This window comes from Choloepus didactylus, chromosome 12 (assembly GCF_015220235.1).
Source record: "Choloepus didactylus isolate mChoDid1 chromosome 12, mChoDid1.pri, whole genome shotgun sequence".
NCBI lineage: Eukaryota > Metazoa > Chordata > Mammalia > Pilosa > Megalonychidae > Choloepus > Choloepus didactylus.
The window spans coordinates 3,305,658-3,327,982 of record NC_051318.1 but is presented as its reverse complement, the minus strand read 5'-3'; the positions used below and the strand labels follow the sequence as shown (position 1 = coordinate 3,327,982).

Here is a 22,325-nt window from a genome sequence, read left to right as displayed (position 1 = left end):
AGTCCCCTGGGACCTAAAAACGGACAATGGGCCTGCTTATCGCAGTGCCTCCTTTGCGGCCTTTCTTCAGTTATATAACATCACCCATCATTTCGGCATCCCCTATAATCCACAGGGGCAAGCCATTGTGGAAGCAGTCCATCGCCGCTTAAAGACACAAATTGAAAAAGAAAGGGCAATGCTCCCCCAGGCAACTCCAGGGGACCTTATCATAGCAGCCCTTATTCACCTTAATCTACTCACATTCAATAAGGAAGGGCTTTCGCCCCTACATAAACATTGGGGGCCCTCGTATAGGCCCACCCAGGCCCCGATGGTTTACTGGAAGGACCCAGAGAATAATGCCTGGAAGGGTCCCTCCCCACTCCTCGCCCAGGGGCGCGGGTTTGCTTGTGTTTTTCCCAGATGATGCAGCACAACCAATCTAGATCCCAGGAAGAGCAATCCGGCCCGCCACCAGCAACCACACGTCTAACGAGACGAGAATGCCGTCGTCTCCGCAACCTAGTGCACCAGATGACAACAGTACACCTGGGCCTGGACCCCAGTCCCAGTGAACCCCCTTTTTCCCCACCTCAGCTCCTCCAGCCGCACCTCAGCTCCAACCAGCCGCACCTCAGCTGCAAACAACGCATCGCCAACCCCACCACCCCAACCTTTCTACCCCCCTCTCGTTACTCCTCTCCCCTCCTCGCCTTATCCAAGCAGCCTTCACCTCAGTGAATTCCTCCAGCCCTAATCTTACCTTCTTGTTGGCTTTGCCTCTCCACCTCCTTCCCCCTGTATGAGCCATTGCCTCCAACCTCTCCTTTTCAGAAAACACAGAGGACAGCCCTTCGGAATGCAATTGGAATACCTCTGCCGTCCCCCTAACCTTTCATTCAGTCTCCTTTACAGGGAAGTGCATCCGCCCTCGCTCAAGTAACTCTCCCAGCCTCACAGCTTGTGCCGACTACTCCTCTCCCAGCAGCTCTGCCAAGTTTCTTATTCCCCACAACTCCTCCCAATGGCTGTGCTCCTCTACAGGACTTACCCCCCGGCCTTAATGTTGCAACCCTCTAGACAACTAATGAAACTTGCCTCCTAATTGTCCTTATCCCTAGGGTCTTATAGCCACAGCGAGGAAGACTCTTCCTCCGCCTGGAAAAGAACTGCAAGATTCCGCCCTTCTGCAAAAGCGAGAAGCCCATCACCCGCCCTTACCAATGCCTCCCTCCTAGGTCTTGTAGGCACTGGCCCTGGAATTGCTGCACTAGCCGACAACTCTGCCCTAACTCACCTCAGGGCAGCCCGTGGACGAAGATATCACTCACCTACAAAACGCTATTTCTCATCTTAAAATTTGTCAATTCCCTCTCGAGGTAGTGCTCCAAAACCGCCGAGGTCTCGACCTTCTCCTCCTCAAAGAAGGGGGCCTCTGCGCCGCCCTAGGAGAAGAGTGCTGTGTATATGCCAATTCCAACAGGTCTCGCCGAGGACAGCCTAAAAAGGTCCGAGAGGGACTGGAACAACGTAGAAGAGACCGTGAAGCCACCAGTTATTGGTCCCACATCTTTACCCCCCTCCTCCCTTACCTCCTCCCTCTCCTCGGCCCCTTACTAATGATCATTCTAGCTCTCACTTTAGGACCCTGTATTATCCGTAGAATTGTTCAACTTGTAAGGAAACAAACAGATGCTATTTTTTCCTCGTTCGTGCAAATCCAGTACCAGCGACTCACCACCTCTAACGCTCCCTATTCCGAGATAACAACCAACCCTCCGCAACCTCACCGCCACCGGTCAACCCGCCGACCGCGAGGCCCTTCTCGATCGCCTGGACATCACACCAACCTCGAGCTCCAGTTTATCTGAACCTCCAACTTTAAACCTCCCATCCTCGTCCATCCCGCAAGCAACAAGGCTCCTGTCGAGCACCCGGGTGCCACACCAACGCTGAGCTCCAGCCTTGCTGAGCTACCGTCAACCCTTTTTCCCCTCCCCAACCTTCCCCTTCCCTCATCCTTTGGCGGACCTCTCCGGTAAGCTTCTTCCTTTAATTAGAAAAAAGGGGGAAATGCGGGATACTGATCACGTGCTTCGACTTGGCGGGCCTGGGCTGGGGGACCTGATCAGCACCTGGGGAGGGTGGTGGGCACGGGCGACAGCGCCCTCCACTGCCCCCCAGGCCTGGGAAAGTGGAGCCGGAGGCAGGCCCCATTTCCTCACCCAAAATACCACCGTAGGGGAGGCTTGCCGGAGGGAACCGCCTTTTCCCCACCCCCTTATCTTGCCCCTGACACTCCCCATTGCCAGAGCAACTCCCCCACCGTCAGTGCGCATGCGCAGTTACCAGAACAACTCCCGCCCCTTGTCTATCAACCTCCGCGCCCTCTCCGAACCAATCCAAGCCTTCGACCTCTACAGCTACCCCGCCCTCTAATCGCCCAATATAAGCTTGTGCTCTCGCCTAATAAAGCTCTCTCTCTCTTAGTTTTCTTCTATTACCCTAAAAGAACCGTGTCCTGCCTGTTCTTTTTCGCCGCCCTCCACACCTTGCACGCCCCCCCGCCGGGGACCTGGCCAAGTGCCCCGCCTCGCCTTCTGCGGGTGACTGAGCTTGTACCTCGACTTACCAGGCCTGGGCCAGGGGACCTGATATCACCCCCTGGGGAGGGTAGTAGGTACGGGCGTGAGTGCCCTCTGCAGCCCCCCCGAGCCTGGGGAGCGAGGTCAAGGCAGCTCCCTTTTCCTCACCCAAAATGCCACTGGCAGGGGAGGCTTGCCGGAGGAAACCGCCTTTCTCCCAACTGCCCTTTCCCCACTTCCTTATCTTACCCACTCACTCCCTGGTGCCAAGGCCACTCCTGCCACCGCCAGCGCGCATGCCCGTGGCCAGAACAACCCCCGCCCCGCTGCAACGGCTCCGGCGTTCTCTCAGAACCAATCCTAGCCCCTATCCCTTCAGTATTGCCATTTAAGGCTGCTTCACCTCCTTTCCAGCCCTGCCCTTCTTACCAGCCTATATAACCTGTAATCACCCCTGAATAAATCTCTTTGGCGCATACTCCTACTGGATGAAGAGTGTCTTGTCCCTATCGCCGCCCTCCTTGCACGCCTCTCGCCGAGGACCCGGCCACGTCCTCCGCCTCGCCCTCGCCTCCGGGAAAGAGCCCCCGCCGCCGGTACCCCTTGAGCAGCCCCGAGAGCTGAGGGCTTAGCTACCGGCCGCCTCTCCCCCTAGAAGTAGTAACCGCGACCGCAACTGGTGCCCCGTGTGAGGAAACGTCTCCACACAACAGTTCAGCAGGTCGATCGCTCGCCCGGACGCCTCTCCAGCTTCCCGTTTCCTCGCCTGCAAGGTAAGGGCCGCCTCTCCTTCGCCGCTTCCGGAGCCGTGGGAGGTTCCCTGCTCCGAAGCCGCTCCTCCCTTCCCCCACGCTCTCTTCGTCCTTTTGTATGCGCACTTCTATGACCCCCGTTCCTCCTAACGCTCTCCCTCTTTCCCTCCATTACTTTGCTGTAATTCTTTGTATTTTTATTTCCTCATTTGGTGCCGTGTGCCTCTTTGCAACCGCCCCCCCTGACTGCTCCCGTTGCCAAAGGGCACTGCTTTCTGCTCTCGCCGTCTCCTTCGGCCTTGCGGCCACAGCTTATCTCATTCTCTCTGCTCGGTAAACAACTCCTCCTCCTCCTCCCTGCCAGCCGGCCGGCCCGGCTCGGGAGTAAACCCCCCTCCTCCCCCCTCAGCTATGGGTAATCGTCTATCTACGTGTCAGGCACCTCAAGTTCGTGCTCTAGCGGGTCTCCTAGACACGCATCGCTGTAAAGTGTCTGTCCGGCAGCTGCAGGTGTACTGGGACCTCCTGCTCCCCTTTAACCCATGGCTCACCACTTGCCATCTTTGGGACCCTGTTACTTATGATCGTCTTATTGATCGAGTCACTAACGCCATGGAACATGAGAGCAAGCGCTTCCCTCCCGGCTTGCTCCCCACCTTAATAACCATCCGCTCCTGCCTTCAAGGCTCCCTCCCCCCTGATCGAGGCCTCGTTAAATCCAAGGAGGCCCTATCAACCCAGCCAACAGACTCAGATAGCGATACTAATTCAAATCATGACTCAGACACGGAGTCCTTAGTCGAGCAGATTAACAACGCGCTCGAGGTGACTCCCAAAAAGCAAAATAACACTGCGCCACGCCAAGATGGCGAACTTCCTCCTTCTTCTTCCATCGAGGGGAGGAAATGCTCCGGCGATGACATCAGCCCTAAGCTGAGCCGGAAACCGCATATGCTTTACCCCGCCCTTCCACAGGGCGGAGCTAGTCTGCCATCTTATGCCTTGGGCCCCGCCCTTTCACAGGGCGGGGCTGATCCACCATCTTGTGTCTTAGCCACGCCCACCGCGCCGCCATCTTGCGACGCTTGGGGCCTCCCACTCCCGCCTCCCCCTTCGGCGAGCTCCCCCTCGGAGCCGCTACCGGCAGCTGCCGCCGCTCCTCCCACCCCACCGACTAACAACCCCTGGCTGCCTTCTACACCTCAAGGCAACCCTTGGGGCAACGCTCCCCCTACCCTCACTCCCGCGCCAAGCCTTCTGCAAGCGCGTCCTCCTTTCTCTCGTGCTTTTCGTTGCTTTCCTCTTAACCTTGCCCCCACCCCACAGAAACCGTATGACTGGTATCCCATTGACTCAGATACTATCAAGCAGCTTCGCAGGGCCGTCAAGGAGGACGGGTTAGGTAGCCCATACGCTTCCCAAATACTGCAGGATCTCGGCATGGACTATTGCATCCCCCAAGACTGGGCCTCGCTTGCCCGTTCCATTCTTAACCCCGGTCAGTTTGTTGACTGGCGTGCTCACTTCCAGGCAGAAGCAGCTCAGCAAAGTGAGCAAGACGCAGCCCTTGGAGTCTATCATCCCCCTGAAGCCTATTTGGGCACTGGAGCATTTCTAAATGCGTCTGCTTATATTAATGCACCTGCCACCTTTTGGCCTATCCTTTGGGGAATCGCCTTACAAGCATTTGCCAATTGCTCTGCCCGTCAACCTAATAAATTCACCAAGTTCTTCCAGGAGCCGAATAAGCCTTTCGCCACCTTTGTCTCCAGAGTCGAAGAAACCTGCGCTCGAAAGGTAAGTAATCCCCAGGCCCAATATTACATGTGCCCATCCTCAAATCCTGAAAAATCGTGCTGTAATTCCCCCAACGAGTACTACTGTGCATACTGGGGGTGTGAAACACTAACCACTAATTGAAAGCCTCCTGTTCCTGATCATTACCTTACCCTAAAGTGGGCCCCTACAGGGTGCAAACTCCCTACTGTTAACTGGCTCGGCCAAGAAAGTAAAAGATCCTGCACACATCTTAATCTTACAGTGCAGCTCCCCACTAATCCCTCCTGGTTACTCGGTCAAACTTGGGGCTTCAGAATCTATGAGAAAGGAGCCGACCGAGGATCACTTATTCTAATCAAAAAGGAGGCTGTAAACCAACCAGGCCAAAATACTGCTTTAAAAACACCCTCTGGCATAGGTCCCAATAAAGTCATTAACCCCCTTTTTCCACAGCTCTCCAGCCGCACCTCAACTCCAACCAGCCGCACCTTAGCTCCGGCTAAACGCACTTCAACTACATCTCAAACCCCACCACCCCAGCTTCCTTTGCCCCCTTCTCGTTATTCTTCTCCCCTCCTCAGCCTCATCCAAGCCGCCTTTGCCTCAGTAAACTCCTCCAACCCCAATTTTACCTCATCCTGCTGGCTCTGCCTCTCCACCTCTTCCTCTCTATACGAGCCCGTTGCCTCCAACCTCTCCTTTTCAGAAAGCACAGAAAACAGCCCCTTGGAATGCAATTGGAATACCTCTGCCGTCCCCCTAACCTTTCATTCAGTCTCCTATACGGGAAAGTGCGTCCGCCCTCGCTCCAGTAACTCTCCCGACCTCACTGCCTGTGCCAGCTACTCAGTTCCCAGCAGCTCAGCAAAATTTCTCATTCCTCATAACTCCTCCCAATGGCTCTGCTCCTCTACAGGACTTACCCCCTGTCTCAGCACGAGTGTCATCAATGAATATAAAGAAACTTGCCTCCTAATTGTCCTTATCCCTAGGGTATTATACCACAGCGAAGAAGACTTCTTCCTCCGTCTAGAAAAAACTGCAGCTCCTGCCCTTCTGCAAAAGCGAGAGCCCATCACTGTCCTTACAATTGCCTCCCTATCTCACCTCAGGGCGGCTGTTGACGAAGACATTCATCACTTACAAAACGCTATTCACCATCTAAAAAATTCTGTCAATTCCCTCTCTGAAGTAGTGCTCCAAAACCGCCGAGGTCTTGACCTTCTCCTCCTCAAAGAAGGAGGCCTCTGCGCCGCCCTAGGAGAAGAGTGCTGTGTTTATGCCAATTCCACAGGTCTCGTCGAGGATAGCCTGAAAAGGGTCCGAGAGGGACTGGAAAAGCGTAAAAGAGATCGTGAAGCCACCAGTTATTGGTCCAGTTTTTTCACTCCCATCCTCCCATACATCCTTCCTTTTCTTGGCCCCTTATTAATGATTATTCTAGCTCTCATCTTAGGACCCTGCCTCATCCGCAAAATTGTCCAGCTTGTAAGAAAACAAACGGATGCCATTTTTTCCTCGTTCGTGCAAATCCAGTATCAGCGACTCGCCACCTCTGACGCCCCCCACTCCAAGATGACAGCCAACCCTCCGCGACCTCAACGCCACCGGTCGACTCGCCAACCGCGAGGCCCTTCTCAATCACCTGAACATCGCTCTCACCTCGAGTTCCAGCTTCTCTGAACCCCTGAACTTTAAACCCCTCACCTTCACCCAGCCCGCTGCAGCGAAGCCATTGTCAAGCGCCCGGGCACCACACCAACACTGAGCTCCAGCCTCGCTGAGCCACCGTCAACCCCTTTTTCCCTTCCCTAACCTCCCCCTTCCCTCACCCTTAGCGGGCCTCTCCGGTAAAGCCTCTTCCTCTAATTAGAAAAGAAAGGGGAATTGCGGGTGACTGAGCTTGTACCTCGGCTTGCCAGGCCTGGGCCAGGGGACCTGATCACCCCCTGGGGAGGGTAGTAGGTACGGGCGTGAGTGCCCTCTGCAGCCCCCCCGAGCCTGGGGAGCGAGGTCAAGGCAGCTCCCTTTTCCTCACCCAAAATGCCACTGGCAGGGGAGGCTTGCCGGAGGAAACCGCCTTTCTCCCAACTGCCCTTTCCCCACTTCCTTATCTTACCCACTCACTCCCTGGTGCCAAGGCCACTCCTGCCACCGCCAGCGCGCATGCCCGTGGCCAGAACAACCCCCGCCCCGCTGCAACGGCTCCGGCGTTCTCTCAGAACCAATCCTAGCCCCTATCCCTTCAGTATTGCCATTTAAGGCTGCTTCACCTCCTTTCCAGCCCTGCCCTTCTTACCAGCCTATATAACCTGTAATCACCCCTGAATAAATCTCTTTGGCGCATACTCCTACTGGATGAAGAGTGTTTTGTCCCTATCGCCGCCCTCCTTGCACGCCTCTCGCCGAGGACCCCGGCCACGTCCTCCGCCTCGCCCTCGCCTCCGAGAAAGAGCCCCCGCCGCCGGTACCCTTTAAGCAGCCCCGAGAGCTGAGGGCTCGGCTACCGGCCGCCTCTCCCCCTAGAAGTAGTAACCGCGACCGCAGCCTTCGCCTCTGGGAAAGAGCCCCCGCCGCCGGTACCCTCAGAGCAAGCCTGGGAGCCTAGGATTTAGCAACCGGCCGCCACCCCCCCCCAGACGAGTCAACTGCGACCGCACACACACACACATGGAGGTGCAAAGCAGAGTCACACACATGGAAATGCAAAGCAGAGTCGAAGAAGATTTGTACCTTTTCCTAAAGTAAAGGAGAAATTACACTCCTGAATAACCTCCAGTCCCATGGAGTAAAGTCTTATGTGCCTTGACATTACCTTGCAAGGCTTGTGCCTGCTCTGTGCACACCAAGTGTGACAATTCCCAAAACGCGGGGAGCCAATCGGCAAAGAAATGGGTATTGAAATTGAGAGTAACTGTTTGGAAACTTGAATAGCACCTTAACAGAGTAATTTTATATCTGTTGAAATGAATAATTTAAATATTGGGATTGCACTTTTAAGTCTAATTTCATGTGTCTAGTAATTAACTCGTGTATTATTGAAGTATAGATTTTTGAAGGATTGATAATTTTTTTAAAAACTGGCCCTTTACTACAGATGTTTGAGAAGCACCAAAATAGATTATGTATGTGGCTGTATGAAGGAAAAGAAAATCAGAATGCAGTCTTCTGTGCACTTTCAAAGAGAAAACTTAACCATAATGATAACCAGGGATCAAATTAACACAAACTCAGCAAAACTGCTTAACATTAACATTTTCACTGTTGTCAAAATATTTACTTTGAACATGGCTAAATATAAAATCTGCCTTTTGTATAAAGAAAAAACAAAGTTAGGAGTAAAAACCCGTGTAGGTTAAATATTACATTAAAAATAAATATAATCTTTACCCATCTTTGATTTTGGAAACTCAAATCTAAAATAGGATGATATGAAAATCTATCTGCTGTGTATAAAACACTCATACTATCATTCCTGAAAAAAAGAGAAAAACCCATATAATAAGAAAAAACAAAATATCAAATAATCCTTTAAAATTTGGTTTTTGAGTACTCAAAAGAAAAACCAGATACGTTCTATGACGTATAGTTTATGACTACATTACTCAGAAAGAGAGAAAAGATTTCTTAATGGACATTTTTCCATCTGACGTGCTTTGGGTGCTTAATACAACTCAAATCTTTGAGACAAAAAGGAGAATCGAATCATTTCTGTCATAAACTCAGACCTCACTGCCTTCTCATCTGGGAGGATGTGTGGGGAGTCCAGGGGGAAGAGGACACACGGAAACTCAGCAACGGTCTACGTGGCCCAGGAAAAAGACCCCCGAGTCGCCGGGAAGCTTCCAGTCACGCTCCTGTGCAGGGACCACCACAGAGGAAGGGGCTTGTGGGGGCCGCCGCACCCAGGCAGGACCACCTGGCCACAACCTCCCAGCAGCCCCGAGGCCACTCGTGGGGTGGATGGGGGCTGGCTGCCCCTCACTGAGCCCTGCTCGTGGGCCAAGCAGCAGGCTGGCGTCCCCAGAGCCTCCCAGACCAAAGCCCCTCTCTCCACTGGGCGCAGGCAAGTTCCTTGAGCTGGTGTGCCAGCCCCTCGTTTCCTGGAACGGGGCAGGATGCCCAGCCCAGGAGAGGAAGCTCCCAAAAACCTGTGTTCCAGACTGGAAGGCCACAGGGGCCCTCGATCCAAAGAGAGAAATGCAGTGGAAATGCAGTGTCATAGCCGGGGTGAAGGGACCTCCCCAGAAAGGGGGATGCATGTCACACGTGCACATGCACACACATGCATGCACGCACACGCACATGCACGCACATATGCACACATACACATGCACACATACACATGCACACACATGCATGCATGCACACGCACACATGCACACACACACGTGCATGCATGCACACATGCACATGCACATATGCACACATACACATGCACACGCGCGCACACACATGCATGCACACATGCACATGCTCACGCACATATGCACACACATGCACGCACACACACGCACATACTCATGTACACATACGCACACACGCGCACACACATGTACACGCACATACGCACACACATGCATGCACGCATGCACACACAATACTCATGCACACATACACATGCACACACGCACATACGCACACATACACACGTGCACACATGCATGCATGCACACACACACGTGCACATACTCATACACACATACACATGCACATGCACGCACGGGAAGTGAAGACGTAACTGCCGGTCTTTCCCCTGCCCCGGTCGCTGTCAGCCCAGGAATGATTTCCAGAGACTTTCTGTTTTCTGACCCTGATCTGAGCTGGAGAGAGGCCGTCAGGCAAATCTTTAATTCAGCAAAGTTTAGCTGGGGTGGGGTTTAGGGAAGAAGCCGGTTTTTTGCAGTTACTCATATCAAGGCCTTTCGAGGCCCCCAAAGCTGTGGAAAGATTATGACAGCTCCTTCCAATACATCAAAATAAAATCGTGCTTCCAAAATCACACAAAACTCCCAGATGTCCTGAAACCAAGATATCTTCTTTCTCGGTTTTCCGGATTACAAAGTTTTGGCCTAGATCCTCAAAGTTGACCCGCCCTCTCTTGTCTTCCTCTTTCGGGGTGGTGGTGCCCCATCACTCCTCCCACTCCCGAGGCTCCCGCCCACCTGCTAGGGCTCACCTGGGGTCTCCACGCGGCGGTAGTGGTAGGGGTTGATGCACACCTCCTTCTGCTTGGAGCCGAACGGGAACTCGCAGCACTCCAGCGGCTTCAGCTCGTGGTGGGACTGCAGGTCGGGCCAGCGCCACACCCGGCAGTAGATGACGTGGGGCAGGCCCTTGCGGTGGGACACCTGCAGCCGCCCGTCCAGGGACCGCGGGATCGTCACGCACCGGCTGGGCTGCCCCGGGCAGCTGAGGGCCCGCTCCAGCTCGTCCATGGCCCCCTTCTTCTTCTTCAACTTCTTCACCAGCGAGTCCACCGCCTTCTCCGCCCACTTCTCCTCTTCATCTCCTTGCTTCCAGCCCAGCAGCCTCTTCACTGCCGGGCTGGTGAAGGAGAAGAGGGAGCTGATGGCCATGCTGGAGTGCATGGGGCGGCCGGCCGGCGTCCAGAGCAAGCAGCAGCCGCGCGGCCTGCAGGGCTGGGGCGGTCAGCAGGCAGCTCTCCAGGAGGTCACAGCCACAGGCCTTCCTTTCCTGCTGGAAGTGACGCGCGGGCGCCAGGGCCCTCAAGTGGGCTGGCCAACTCTGAAACACAAGACAAGCTCTCGTGAGCTTACTCGGGCAATTTCCCGGGCAGGTTGAAGTCGGCTATAAGGAAGATGGTCTTCAAATGCCTTAGACCTGAAAGCTCCCGCCCTCATTTATCTCCTGTATCCCAGTCTTGGTCTCTCTGCCTTCGAAACGTCCTCTGGATTCCGTCCCTTTTCCTCCACGTCACCAGCACCCGAGGCCCTGCCCACCTCACGCTCACCTGGTCACAGCAGCAAGCTCCGCAGCAGCTTCTCTCCCCCTCCCCTTTCCCGCTCTAACCCCTTCACCCCCAAACGCTGCTCTTATTAAGCCACCCTCCAGGTAACCTGCTCCACCTGCTTTCTAGGGCCTCCGTCATCTGCCCTCAGCCCACCTGTTCTTGCTCATTTAGGGTTTGCTTAGGATTCCATCATCACTGAAGAAAACAGATATGAATGAAAAGGAAAAAGTCAGGGTCCCTCATCATCTCGCCTCCCAGGCAGAGCCACACTTAGCACAGTCTTCCAAACCACTCTCGAGGTCAGTGGTTCTCAAAGTGTGGTCTGGGAACCCCAGGGGGCTCCAGAGACCCTTTCCGGGATGGGAGGGGCTGTGAGAGCCTCTCGTTTCCAACAACGTATCTGAGTGATTGTAGGTTTTCTTCTTGTACTTCAACCAAAACGACACACTACAAAAGATTGTTTGCAGAAGCAAATGCGAGAATCTGGGAGTCATCTAATGAAACAGATGTTAAAGGGGTTTGCAAAGATGTAAAACAATACATACTTCTCACTAATTTTTTTTAAATATAGGGTTTTCTCCCATAAAAATGCTATTTATGTTAATATAAAGGGTATATTATTATTTTTCAAAGAATCCACAAATATTTTAACTATTTCTCAGTTTTAATTTCTAAAATGGTAAAAGTTGATAGCTATAACCCACATAAGGAAAAGCTCTTTGTAGTTCTCAATACTTTTTAAAAATGGAAAAGGGTCTTGAGACCAAAGTTTTAGAACTGCTTTTCAGAAGTCACACACCACCATAAACACGTACACAAACAGTGCTGCCCCACATCTGTTATTGTGCCTGAAAATCGTCTACATTCGTCTTTGCCTTCTCCTCCAAAGAAGATGTTCTTTTCCAGTTCTTCAACAGCCCTTTTTAAATTTCCTGAGACAGAACTGCATTATCTCTTCCGTGGAATAATCAGCTTAAAGACAGCCGCCTCCTTCCTCCAGGTTTTAGGAACCAGCTCTCATCAACGTTTAAAATAGCTTTTGGAGCATTTTGGAGCAGGCTGACTCATTTTAGTATCTTGGAACCCATCTAGTTTACAGTCTCCCATAATCACCTGTTTAATATGCATTACGTGTAACTTCCTCCTTTGCTTCTCTGGAGGGAAGATGTACCTTTCCAAGTCCAATTATTTAAACTTCTTTGAACAAAGATGTGTTATAAAACTGCTGCTCTGTTACCATTATCAGGACCAGTTACACAAAAATGGATGACACTTAATAAATAAAAAGCCATATTTACACCACTTTCTCTCTCCTGTGGACCCTAGCGTTGTGGAGAGGTAAACGTAGACGAAGACGAGAGCCGAGGGCTGGAAGCTGTTCTTTTTCACTCGGCAGCTGACTTACATTCAGTTTTATTTCAAAGGGTTGTTTTTCTGGCTTAACAATCATGAATTTATAAAGTACAGTTAAGTCACCGTGTTCAGGTTCTGTTTATTTAATCTAGGCAGGCTGCTTTAAACAGTAGCTTGAAGGAAGTTAGAGTTTTAAGGAGGAGAAGCCACATGACACAGAATAATCTGAACTCCAAAACAACTCTGAATTCTGCTTAGTTTTACATGGGATTTGTTATGCGTGAATTGTGGCATAAATCTTTAAGCTGGTAGAATAAAGTAGTAGAAAAAAGCTCTTTATAAAAATATTTAGCAGAGTTAAATAAACACACTTTAAAAAAAACAAAACAAAAATTGTTGCTCCATGAAACAAATGACAGTTCCCTAAACCAGTATATTTTAAACTGTGGGTTCCTAACAATTAATTACACGTGAAATTCATCTATTGGGTCAAATTGGCTTTTGTAAAAACAACAAAACATAATAGATAATAGTGCAGGGCAGCCAACATAGAGTGAGCATTATTTTGTTACAACTTTTCACTCAGAGGTGTGTATTTAGTGTGAGGAGTGTGTGTGTGAATGTGTACACGTGTGTCAAGAGTCCTGACGCAGTATTTATTTACTGTGTGTCATCATGGATAGCAAGCAAAAATTGTGGGACGCACCACTCGCAAACCATACATTCCCTCAAACCGTGTCTGCCTGAGGCTTGGCTTTGATGAGTGACTTTCGGGGCCACGTCCCACTGCACCCCTTAGGGAGATCCCAACTATCCAGAATCTCAGGCCACAGAAAACTTGGCTCTCTGCAGTCTGATCTCTCGGCCACATTTCAGATCCTTATAATAGTCTCACTGTGGCTCTGAAACTGTGCAAGACGCAGCTATTGACCCATTAAACAGAGGCCCTTGGATTGAGGGGGGCCCAGAAAGCCAAATTTAGGATCCCAGAAGGATAAACACCAAATTCATCCTCCAGGTAGAGAAGGAAGATGATAGGAAAGCTCAAAAAGTTGAGATTTAATAAAGCTGACTGGTGGGCACGTGGATGTCCCATTTCTCATCTTCTATCCTTGTCTACTTCATTTATTTTTCATAGAAAGAGCAAGTGCGAAAAAATGAATCCAACTTGGAATCTAAACAACATGAAGTCTTCGGGTTCTTGTTTATGCTGATAGTGTCTACTTATCTGCGCAGTGTGGTTCAGGGGCAATAAAGCTTATTCCATTCCAATTCCTAAGTGTTTCAGCCACTAGTAGGACAAAGGGCTCCTTGTTTGTCACCAGCTGGCCATCACCCGGAGGCTCAACCAGAGACCCCCACTCCTCCACCCCAGTCCAAGTTTATTCAATAACTACTGTCCACCTGGCTCAGAACAGGTTTCTGCTGTCAATAATTTAAATGCCCAAAGACTCTGTCGCCCAATCTTCCTTGGTCTTCTGATAACACCTGCCAGGTCACCCCAATAATTAAAATAGAGCACTCAAGGGTCATCTAAAAAAACACGTTCAGCAAGAGCACGGGGAGGGGCTGTGGCTACTGCTTGTAGTTACTCCATTCCTATGCGGTACAAATAAGAACAAAACAAAATAAACAATTCACAGCAGGTTTGTTATAGGTTGAGTCATGTCTCGCAGGAAGACACCCACAGGTCCTAACCGTGGTCCCACACACGTGACCTTATTTGGAATAGGGTCTTGGAGCTGTTTCGATGAGGCACGGCTGAGCTGGAGTGGGGAGGGCTGGAACCCAGCAGGACAGACGCCCTTAGAAGAAGGAGACCTGGGCCCACGCAGAGGGAGAGCACCTGGGGACGAGGCAGGGGGCCACGGACCCCCCACAAGCCACCGGCAGGGCAGGGGACGGGCCCGGAGGACTGTTCCTACAGACGCCAGGGGCACAGGGCGCTGCCAACACCCTGACTTTGGACTTCGAGGCTCCTGGACTGTGAGGCAATAAATTTCTGCTATTTTAAGCCACCCAAGTTTATAGTACCTGCCAGGCACCTTCTAAAGATGAATGCCCTGAGGGATTTATAAACAGAAACGTAACCAGATAATTCCTACAAACTACAAGGAGAACCAGGGAAGACAGATGCAGGAGAACTAAGGCTCCGCCCTCAGCCCCACCTGGTTCCAGAAGGTTCCTGGAGATGACATCAGGGCCACAGTTAGGAGGATTTAAATCACAGTCTAAAAATAAGCTAACTTAACAGTTTATGATAATTTTCCAAGAAGTGTTTTTATTATTAAATTCTCACTTTTGTAAGAAAACGGTGTGTCCCGGCCACTGCTCTATTGTGTGACTACAGGCACGTCGTGTGGTCTCGGGGGCCCTTTCCCTCTGTATCTGCAGAGCCGGGGGTGCGCGGCCTCAAGGTTGGCGTCTGCTGGGCAGTGCCCGTGACCCGGGGGCTGCTGGACGGCTGCTCGCCACTGCGGGACGTGCCCGGGTGTGGGGGCTGCACGGTCCCTGGGTCGCCTGAGAAGGGCCCTTCCCTCGTGGCACAGGGCCAAATGTCACACTGCCAAATCGGCCTTTTTAATAATGAAACGTCATCTACCAACACAAAACAATTTCCACTCCTCTCTCCAGTGTTTGCTCCTCTCTAGCACCATCTTTTAAGCAAGAATGCATACTGGGTGTTCCCGTGTTTGAAGCTGTGGTTGAAGCGGCAGAGGCCTCACAGCCCTGGGCTCTGTAAATGCTGTCTGTGGGCATCGGAACTTTCCTTCTTCTGGCCAAAAGGAAAAGCACGCCCTGACCGTCCTCCGCTGGCCACTCGGGGCCCACGTCATGCCCTCAGGGCCCAGTGAACACCTACTTTCTCTTCCTGGCATCGAGTCTTACGGTAAACCCCAACTGAGATGCAAACAAGTTCTCATCATCAATCTTTAAAATAAACAAGAGCATGTAAAAGGAAGGTGGCACTGACCAATGCACACATCGTGATTTAATTGTACGTGATTCTACACCAAAATACAGTTCACCAGGCTGGATGACTCTTATTTTTAAGTCGTCAGTTTAAATCCAACTCCGGTTAGCAGCTACTCAAGATGACTTCGAGTTCCCCGGTGTTGTGGATCGAATCCTGCCCCCACGAGAACGTGTCCAAGTCCTAACCCCGGTGCCGGGGTGTGGACTCACTTGTAAAAAGGAACTTCGAAGACACTATCATGATGCGGCCACACGGAAGCCGGGTGGGCCTCCCCCAGAATGACCGGAGACCCCGTGAGCAGAGGACATTCGGATGCAGGGTCAGAAGGCGTGAGGAGGGGAGTTGGATGGAGCCAACAGATGGCTGAGAGGCACAGGCTGAGCTGGGGTCACCAGCAGCCACCCCAGGACACTTTGGAGAAAGCGCAGCCTGCTGAGACCTCGATTTTAGGCTTCAGGCTTCCCAGACTGCGAGCAAATACATTCCTGGTCCTTTAGGCCAATCAGCCTGTGGTGCTTGATGCAGAAACCCTGGCCAGCTAAGAGAGCTGCCCCCTGGGATCGTCATCCGAATCCTGAAGACGCAAAAGCCCTGTGGAAGGCGGACGTGAGTGGGCCACTCCAGAGGAGGCTTGGGCCCTGGACACACGAAGCCCTGGACAGTCCTCCCCAGGCTCTGCTTCTTGGTCAACGTGGTCGAGAAAAGGCTCCATCACCTAAACATCATGTTGTTTAGATTATGAAAAGGAATCACACTGTGCAGATAACCGCCAGGGCGGGTAACCAGGGGCCTGATCCGGAAACCGCCACCACAACAGGGCACCTCTGTTTTTTAACTGTCCAATCTTATCAACTCTGACCCTCTAATCCATGGCCAGAATTAAGTGTACCTCGATATCACCTCGATAAAGCACTTCACTAATGAGATTTAGAATTCAAACCAACTTGCCAAAGGGATGTTTAACTGTTAACCCCCTTAAAAGAGCAGGGCGTTTTCTTGACAACTTTTACAGCACTTTTTCTACACTGATAATTAATATGGCAACAACACATGCTTTTAAACTATAAAAACTGGTCCAAAACAGGTGCCAATTATCACCATTGGCACACATATATCATTTCTTATTATTGCACATACTTAATAAGAAACTGATTTTAAACATACACACACAAGCACATCCACGTATATTTGTCCTCACCTACTAATTTGTTTAGTTCAAATTTGTCCTCACTTGAACAAACCTGTTGTCTCCACATTTCACATGAGAGGCAGCCATAAGTTTCCGTTAATATAAATAAATACCTCCCCCTCGTGCACGCACCCGTTTGGTCTTATGCAGTTGGATACGCATGGAAATGGGATCGTGATTTTTCGCATTCTGCAGAGGCAGCGTGTCTAGCTGTCTTCAGGAACTGTGAGAGGACAGTCCCATTCTCTGGTCTGACAACCATCCTGCCCAGGATGGACAGCTTTCCACCCAAGCACCAGAGAAGGACAAACACTGCTGGCGACAGTAGAGGCTCCACCAAGGGGCCTCAGATTTCTGGGCATCTGCAGACCCCTGAATTGTCTGCTTATTTTGGGTAATTGCATATCAATTGATTTTTCTAGGAAGTCAGCCCATAGTTTTTGGGTTGTTTTTTTTTTTAGATTCTCAAAAGAAACTATGACTCCAAAAGATTAACAAATAATCCAATGAATTAGAGGAAAGGAGATGAGTATAAGTGAGAAGGGGACAAGCTGAAGGGAGTGAGGAGAAAAGCTGACTATTCTCACTGACAGAATTGAAGCTGGTACAGGAAGAGCCTTAAACAGACGAGTGAACTGAGACAGTGCAACCAGAGGAGAGGAAAGAAAAGCTCGTAGGTGGTGCAGCCTGCCCCGTCCCAATCAGGATGGCGGAAGGAGATGCTCCAGGGCTCCGACTCCCCACAAAGCTTTGAACAACCAGCAAAAGCTGGCAGAAACCTCTTCTCAAAGCTCTAGAAAACAGTTTAAAAGGGACCAGAATAACAGGGTGAGCACCGAATCAAAAAGAAAGGCAATTTAAAAGTGGTAGGATCTCAGGGCCCAAGAGGGCCCCTTCCCCACCCCTCTTGGATCCCTCATCCCGGTTCTGGAGCAGAGTAACCCTCGTGCACACACAGAGCTCTCCCACAGAAGGCTGTGGGGGCCGCCTGGGGCGAGGGCCTGCAGGCAGCAGGACGTACAGTGCAAAGCCCCAGCTGTGAGGAAACCGCTTCCTAGGGAGGAGGGGACATTTGGAACCACGTAAAGGAGGGAAATCCTGAGGCCGGTGCGGGTGCCCAAAACAATACGCAAGTGCAGAAGGAATCAGAGAGGCCCCGGCGCTTTGGCCTGGAGCTGGTCAGCTATTCTGTAAACGCACTGTACGGACAAGCCCTGAAGGAGAACGCTCACACAGGGAGATATGCAAAGACTGGGAAAGGTGTTCTCTTTCTTTCCTTCTTCTTCTTTTTTGTTAGCTTCTGGAAATCAAGAAAGCTCTATCAAAATCTTAGCTGGATACAAGCTTAAGGACCAGACAATGTGATAACACATTAAAATACCAAAACATCCAGGTTTCAACAAAAGGTCACAAAACATAAAAAGAACAAGAAGCAATGGCCCAGGCAAATGAGATGAAATCATTAGACACTGCCGGTAAGGTGGACCACACCTGGGGCATATTTAGGGCCATTTTTTAAAGTATTTGTTGGAGACTTTAAAACAATAGTCTGAAATATGCTCAAAGAGTTAAAGGAAAACATAGACAAAGAACTAAAGGAAATCAGGAAAATGGTGAACACAAAGAGAATATCCATAGAGAGATGGAAATTATGAAAAGGAACCAAACAGGGCAGAAGAAAGAATCAGTGCTCTTGGAGATAAGACAACTGAGAGAAAAAAGGATGAAGAAAAGTCATCCTAGTGAGCAGAGCCCAAGGAATCAAAGGGGCAGAGAGAATGTTCAAAGAAATAATGGCTGAGAACTTTCCAAATTTAATGAAAGACATGACTAGATACACCCAAGATGCTCAACAAACTCCAAACAATATACACCTAAACAGACCCACACCACGGCATATTCCAAGCAAACAGCTGAATGCCAAAGATAAAAAGAAATTCACAAGAGCCACAAGAGAAAAGCAACGTGTCACGTACAAGGAGCCTTTGCGGGTGTCTGAGCTTGTACCTCTGCTTGCCAGGCCTGGGCCAGGGGACCTGATCACCCCCTGGGGAGGGTAGTAGGTACGGGCGTGAGTGCCCTCTGCAGCCCCCCCAAGCCTGGGGAGCGAGGTCAAGGCAGCTCCCTTTTCCTCACCCAAAATGCCACTGGCAGGGGAGGCTTGCCGGAGGAAACCGCCTTTCTCCCAACTGCCCTTTCCCCACTTCCTTATCTTACCCACTCACTCCCTGGTGCCAAGGCCACTCCTGCCACCGCCAGCGCGCATGCCCGTGGCCAGAACTACCCCCGCCCCGCTGCAACGGTTCCGGCGTTCTCTCAGAACCAATCCTAGCCCCTATCCCTTCAGTATTGCCATTTAAGGCTGCTTCACCTCCTTTCCAGCCCTGCCCTTCTTACCAGCCTATATAACCTGTAATCACCCCTGAATAAATCTCTTTGGCGCATACTCCTACTGGATGAAGAGTGTCTTGTCCCTATCGCCGCCCTCCTTGCACGCCTCTCGCCGAGGACCCCGGCCACGTCCTCCGCCTCGCCCTCGCCTCCGGGAAAGAGCCCCCGCCGCCGGTACCCCTTGAGCAGCCCCGAGAGCTGAGGGCTCGGCTACCGGCCGCCTCTCCCCCTAGAAGTAGTAACCGCGACCGCAAGCCTTGAAAAGATTAAGTGCCAATTTCTCCTTGGAAACCATGGAGGCGAGAAAGCAGTGGGATGAGACGTTTAAAGTGATGAAAGCAAAAAATTGCCAACCAAGAATTCCAGATCTGGCAAAACTGTCTTTCAAAAGTGAGGGGGAGATTAAGACTTCCCCAGATAAACAAAAGCCGAGGGGGTTTGTCGTCACTAGACCAGCCCTACAAGAGATGCTGAGGAGAGTCCTGCTGGCTGGAGACAGAGGACACTGGACAACGGACTGAAGTCCCAGGAAGAAATAAAAACCTCTGGTGAAGGTAACAACATGGGTAAATGTAAATGCTGGTACTACTGTATTTTTGGTTTGTTAACTCCTCTTTTTACTTCCTACATGATCCAAAATAAAAAGTTAAAAGGAAAGAAAGGCTTCTAGTGGACACGTACTGAGCACTCATCGTGAGAACTGCTTTACGTGTAGTTACTCACTTAATCAGCACGGCGGCTTTTCTGTGATTCCTCACCCCACTCTACATGTGAGGAAACCGAGGCACACAGAGATCAAGTAACTCGCCCAAGGCCATACAACCGGTGAGGGGCCGTTCCAGGACCCGGGGCCGTTCCAGGACCCAGGCCCGCAGCCTGGTGCAGCCCACCCCCTTCACTGGGCACCACCCCCGCTCCCACAGGGGATGGGAGGGAGACAGCAGCGGGGGCCTTTCCATCTCAGACTGAGAGCAACAGGCCTCCCGAACCCCGGGGGTCCGAGCTGACAAAGTCGCGGCTGTTGGCGGGGGTGGGCCTGGGTGATGGGACGGCAGGAGAGAAGCCTCCAGGTCTCCTCATTCTCCCAAGCATTGCCATTCTAAGGGGCCCTCCATGGAAGGCATGGCTCTCGGTTCTCAAGGAAAAGGATCCACGAGAGCCAAGCCAAGCCTGTGGTCACCATCTGAGATGGGCTTCTGGCCACCATCTGCTCATTTATATACTTTAACAAATATTCTGAATGCCTGCCACAAGCTGGGCACGGCCCGGTGGGGAGCAAAGCAAATGTGGCCCCTGTCCTTCCAGAGCTTACAGTCTCATCTGGGTATTAAAGAAATGAGCAAAAAGTTAACGAGCCATGAAGCACTATGGAGGAACCAAACGCAGGGCTGGGCTGGAGAACCACACGGGAGAGGGACCCTCTGGGGCCCACTGGGGAGACCTTGCTGAGGAGTGACGATTAAACCCAGGAGGGCAGGGGAGCACCAGCCCCTCCAGAAGCCGTGCAGCGAGGGTGCCAGACGCAATTCCCAGAGGGTGGCACGGGGGTGGGCAGCGTGGTGTGTCCGGGGAACGGAAGGAAAGCTGGGAGACCAAGGAGGAGAGAGCAGGGGGGCGAGCCGCTGGGGGCAGTGGGCAGCGGGCTGGAGGCCGACTGTGCTGAGCCTTGCGGGCGGCACCCGGAAAACAAATTTTAGCTCAATGTCGAAAGCAGAGGCGTCGAATGATCTCACATATTTTTGAATGACCGCGCCGGCTGCTTATGTGGAGAATAGGCTGGCCGGGAAAGCGGGGAAAGTGGGGAGCCCCAGACAAAGACCACTGTCCAGGTACAGGTGAGAGACCCTGGTAGACCAGTAGGACAGGCGCCACGCGAACGTGGCATCCGTGGGGTGCAATTTGTTGTTCTGTTTTGAAAGATGGGGACTGTAGCGAGCATCTTACAGATTGGGAGGAATAAATCAGGAAGGAGAGATGGGTGTCGCCAAAGGCAGAGAGGACGTGGACAACGGAGGGGAAGAGAAGCGAGGGGGGCAGACCTGGGCACGGGAAGGTGAGGTGCCCCTGCTGCAGGGGGCCGACGTCTCGGTGAAATTCAAGAAAGACCGGGAGGGTGAGAGGGGACAGATGGTGAGGAGCAAGACAAGGTGGGAAATAGGAGCAAGAGGGAAAGCGGGAGGCTGGTTAGAAAACAAAAGCCCGCGGCGCCTGGGGCCCGTCCACCACCAGGCAGCTGGGAGGCCAGCGCGTCCCCTCCGAGGAGCTGCAGGGGACGTGGCTCTGCTCTGGGAGGACCGGCTGCCTCTCAGAAACCTCTGGGCTCCTTTCCCCTTTTCAGTCAACGATGTCACTCAGCACCGGAAGTTAGGAAGCCAGGAGAAATCCTAAAATGCTAGCACACAGAGCACTTACGCTCCTTACAGAAATAAGTGATTGACGTGACTTTCGAACCCTTTAATATCATAGCTCGGAGGAAGGGGCTGGAGGAGGTAAATGTTTTTATCTCCCTAAAAGACGCACAGGAAACCAGCATCTTAACTGCCTCTGAAAAGGGAATAAGGGATAGTGGCTGGAGGTGAATTCATTTCTGTAAATCCTGAATTTTGTAAATTCATTTCGGTAAATCCTGAATTTTGTATCAACTGAAAAACGCTCCCCAAGCCAGGAAAATCATGATAGAAAACAGAAGAGAAAAGCTGCAGATAAGTGGGAAAGGCTTTGCCCATTATTTTCCCAAGCACTGATTCTATCTCGGAAGGCAAGTCATAATTGAATTTCTTTCTGTATAAACTTTTAATTAATGCAGTTGGATTTTCTCCTCCCCTGACTCAACACACTTTGAACCAGTGCCACAGGCTTGGCCTCTCTGGGGTGCCCACGGAGCTGGGCCTCGCGTTTAGGCAAGGCCACGGGGAGGACGGCGTCTCCCGTCTGTTCACCGGGCAGTGCCCTCTCTACCTGGAGGGCAGCTCCTGGCTCCTTCACTCCCAAGACTCATTTCCAGCCAGGCCGAGAGGGCATCGTCTCCCCCAGAAGCTCCCAAGTGTCCTAAAGCTCGACCACAGAACTCACTAGAGACACTGAACAGAACCAAATGGACGTTTAACCCTGGAACCAGAGCAGTCTGGCGGCAAAGTAGAACGTCTTACTCAGAGCCTCTTTAGTCTTAATTTCAACCCAATTCCACCAAGCCTTATTACTTGTTTTAGAAAGCATTGATCGAAATTTCTTGTATACACAAGTTTAAATCACGTTGCTGACAGTGTGATTCTTTCTTTCTTGCCTCGTACATTTGTAACTCCCAATGTGTTTATAAAACAATCCCATTCTCAAGGAGAATAAG

General features: G+C 51.5%; 1 protein-coding gene across 1 annotated transcript in view; it reads right to left on the bottom strand.

Annotated features, from left to right (window-relative positions):
* Positions 1–22,325, bottom strand: part of SMAD9 (SMAD family member 9) — a 64,634-nt gene that overhangs the window by 13,169 nt on the left and 29,140 nt on the right. The window contains exon 2 of the mRNA XM_037800623.1: positions 10,268–10,846. Coding sequence (XP_037656551.1) covers positions 10,268–10,689 — 422 coding nt within the window. The 5' untranslated portion in view covers positions 10,690–10,846. The remainder of the gene's footprint in view (positions 1–10,267; positions 10,847–22,325) is intronic.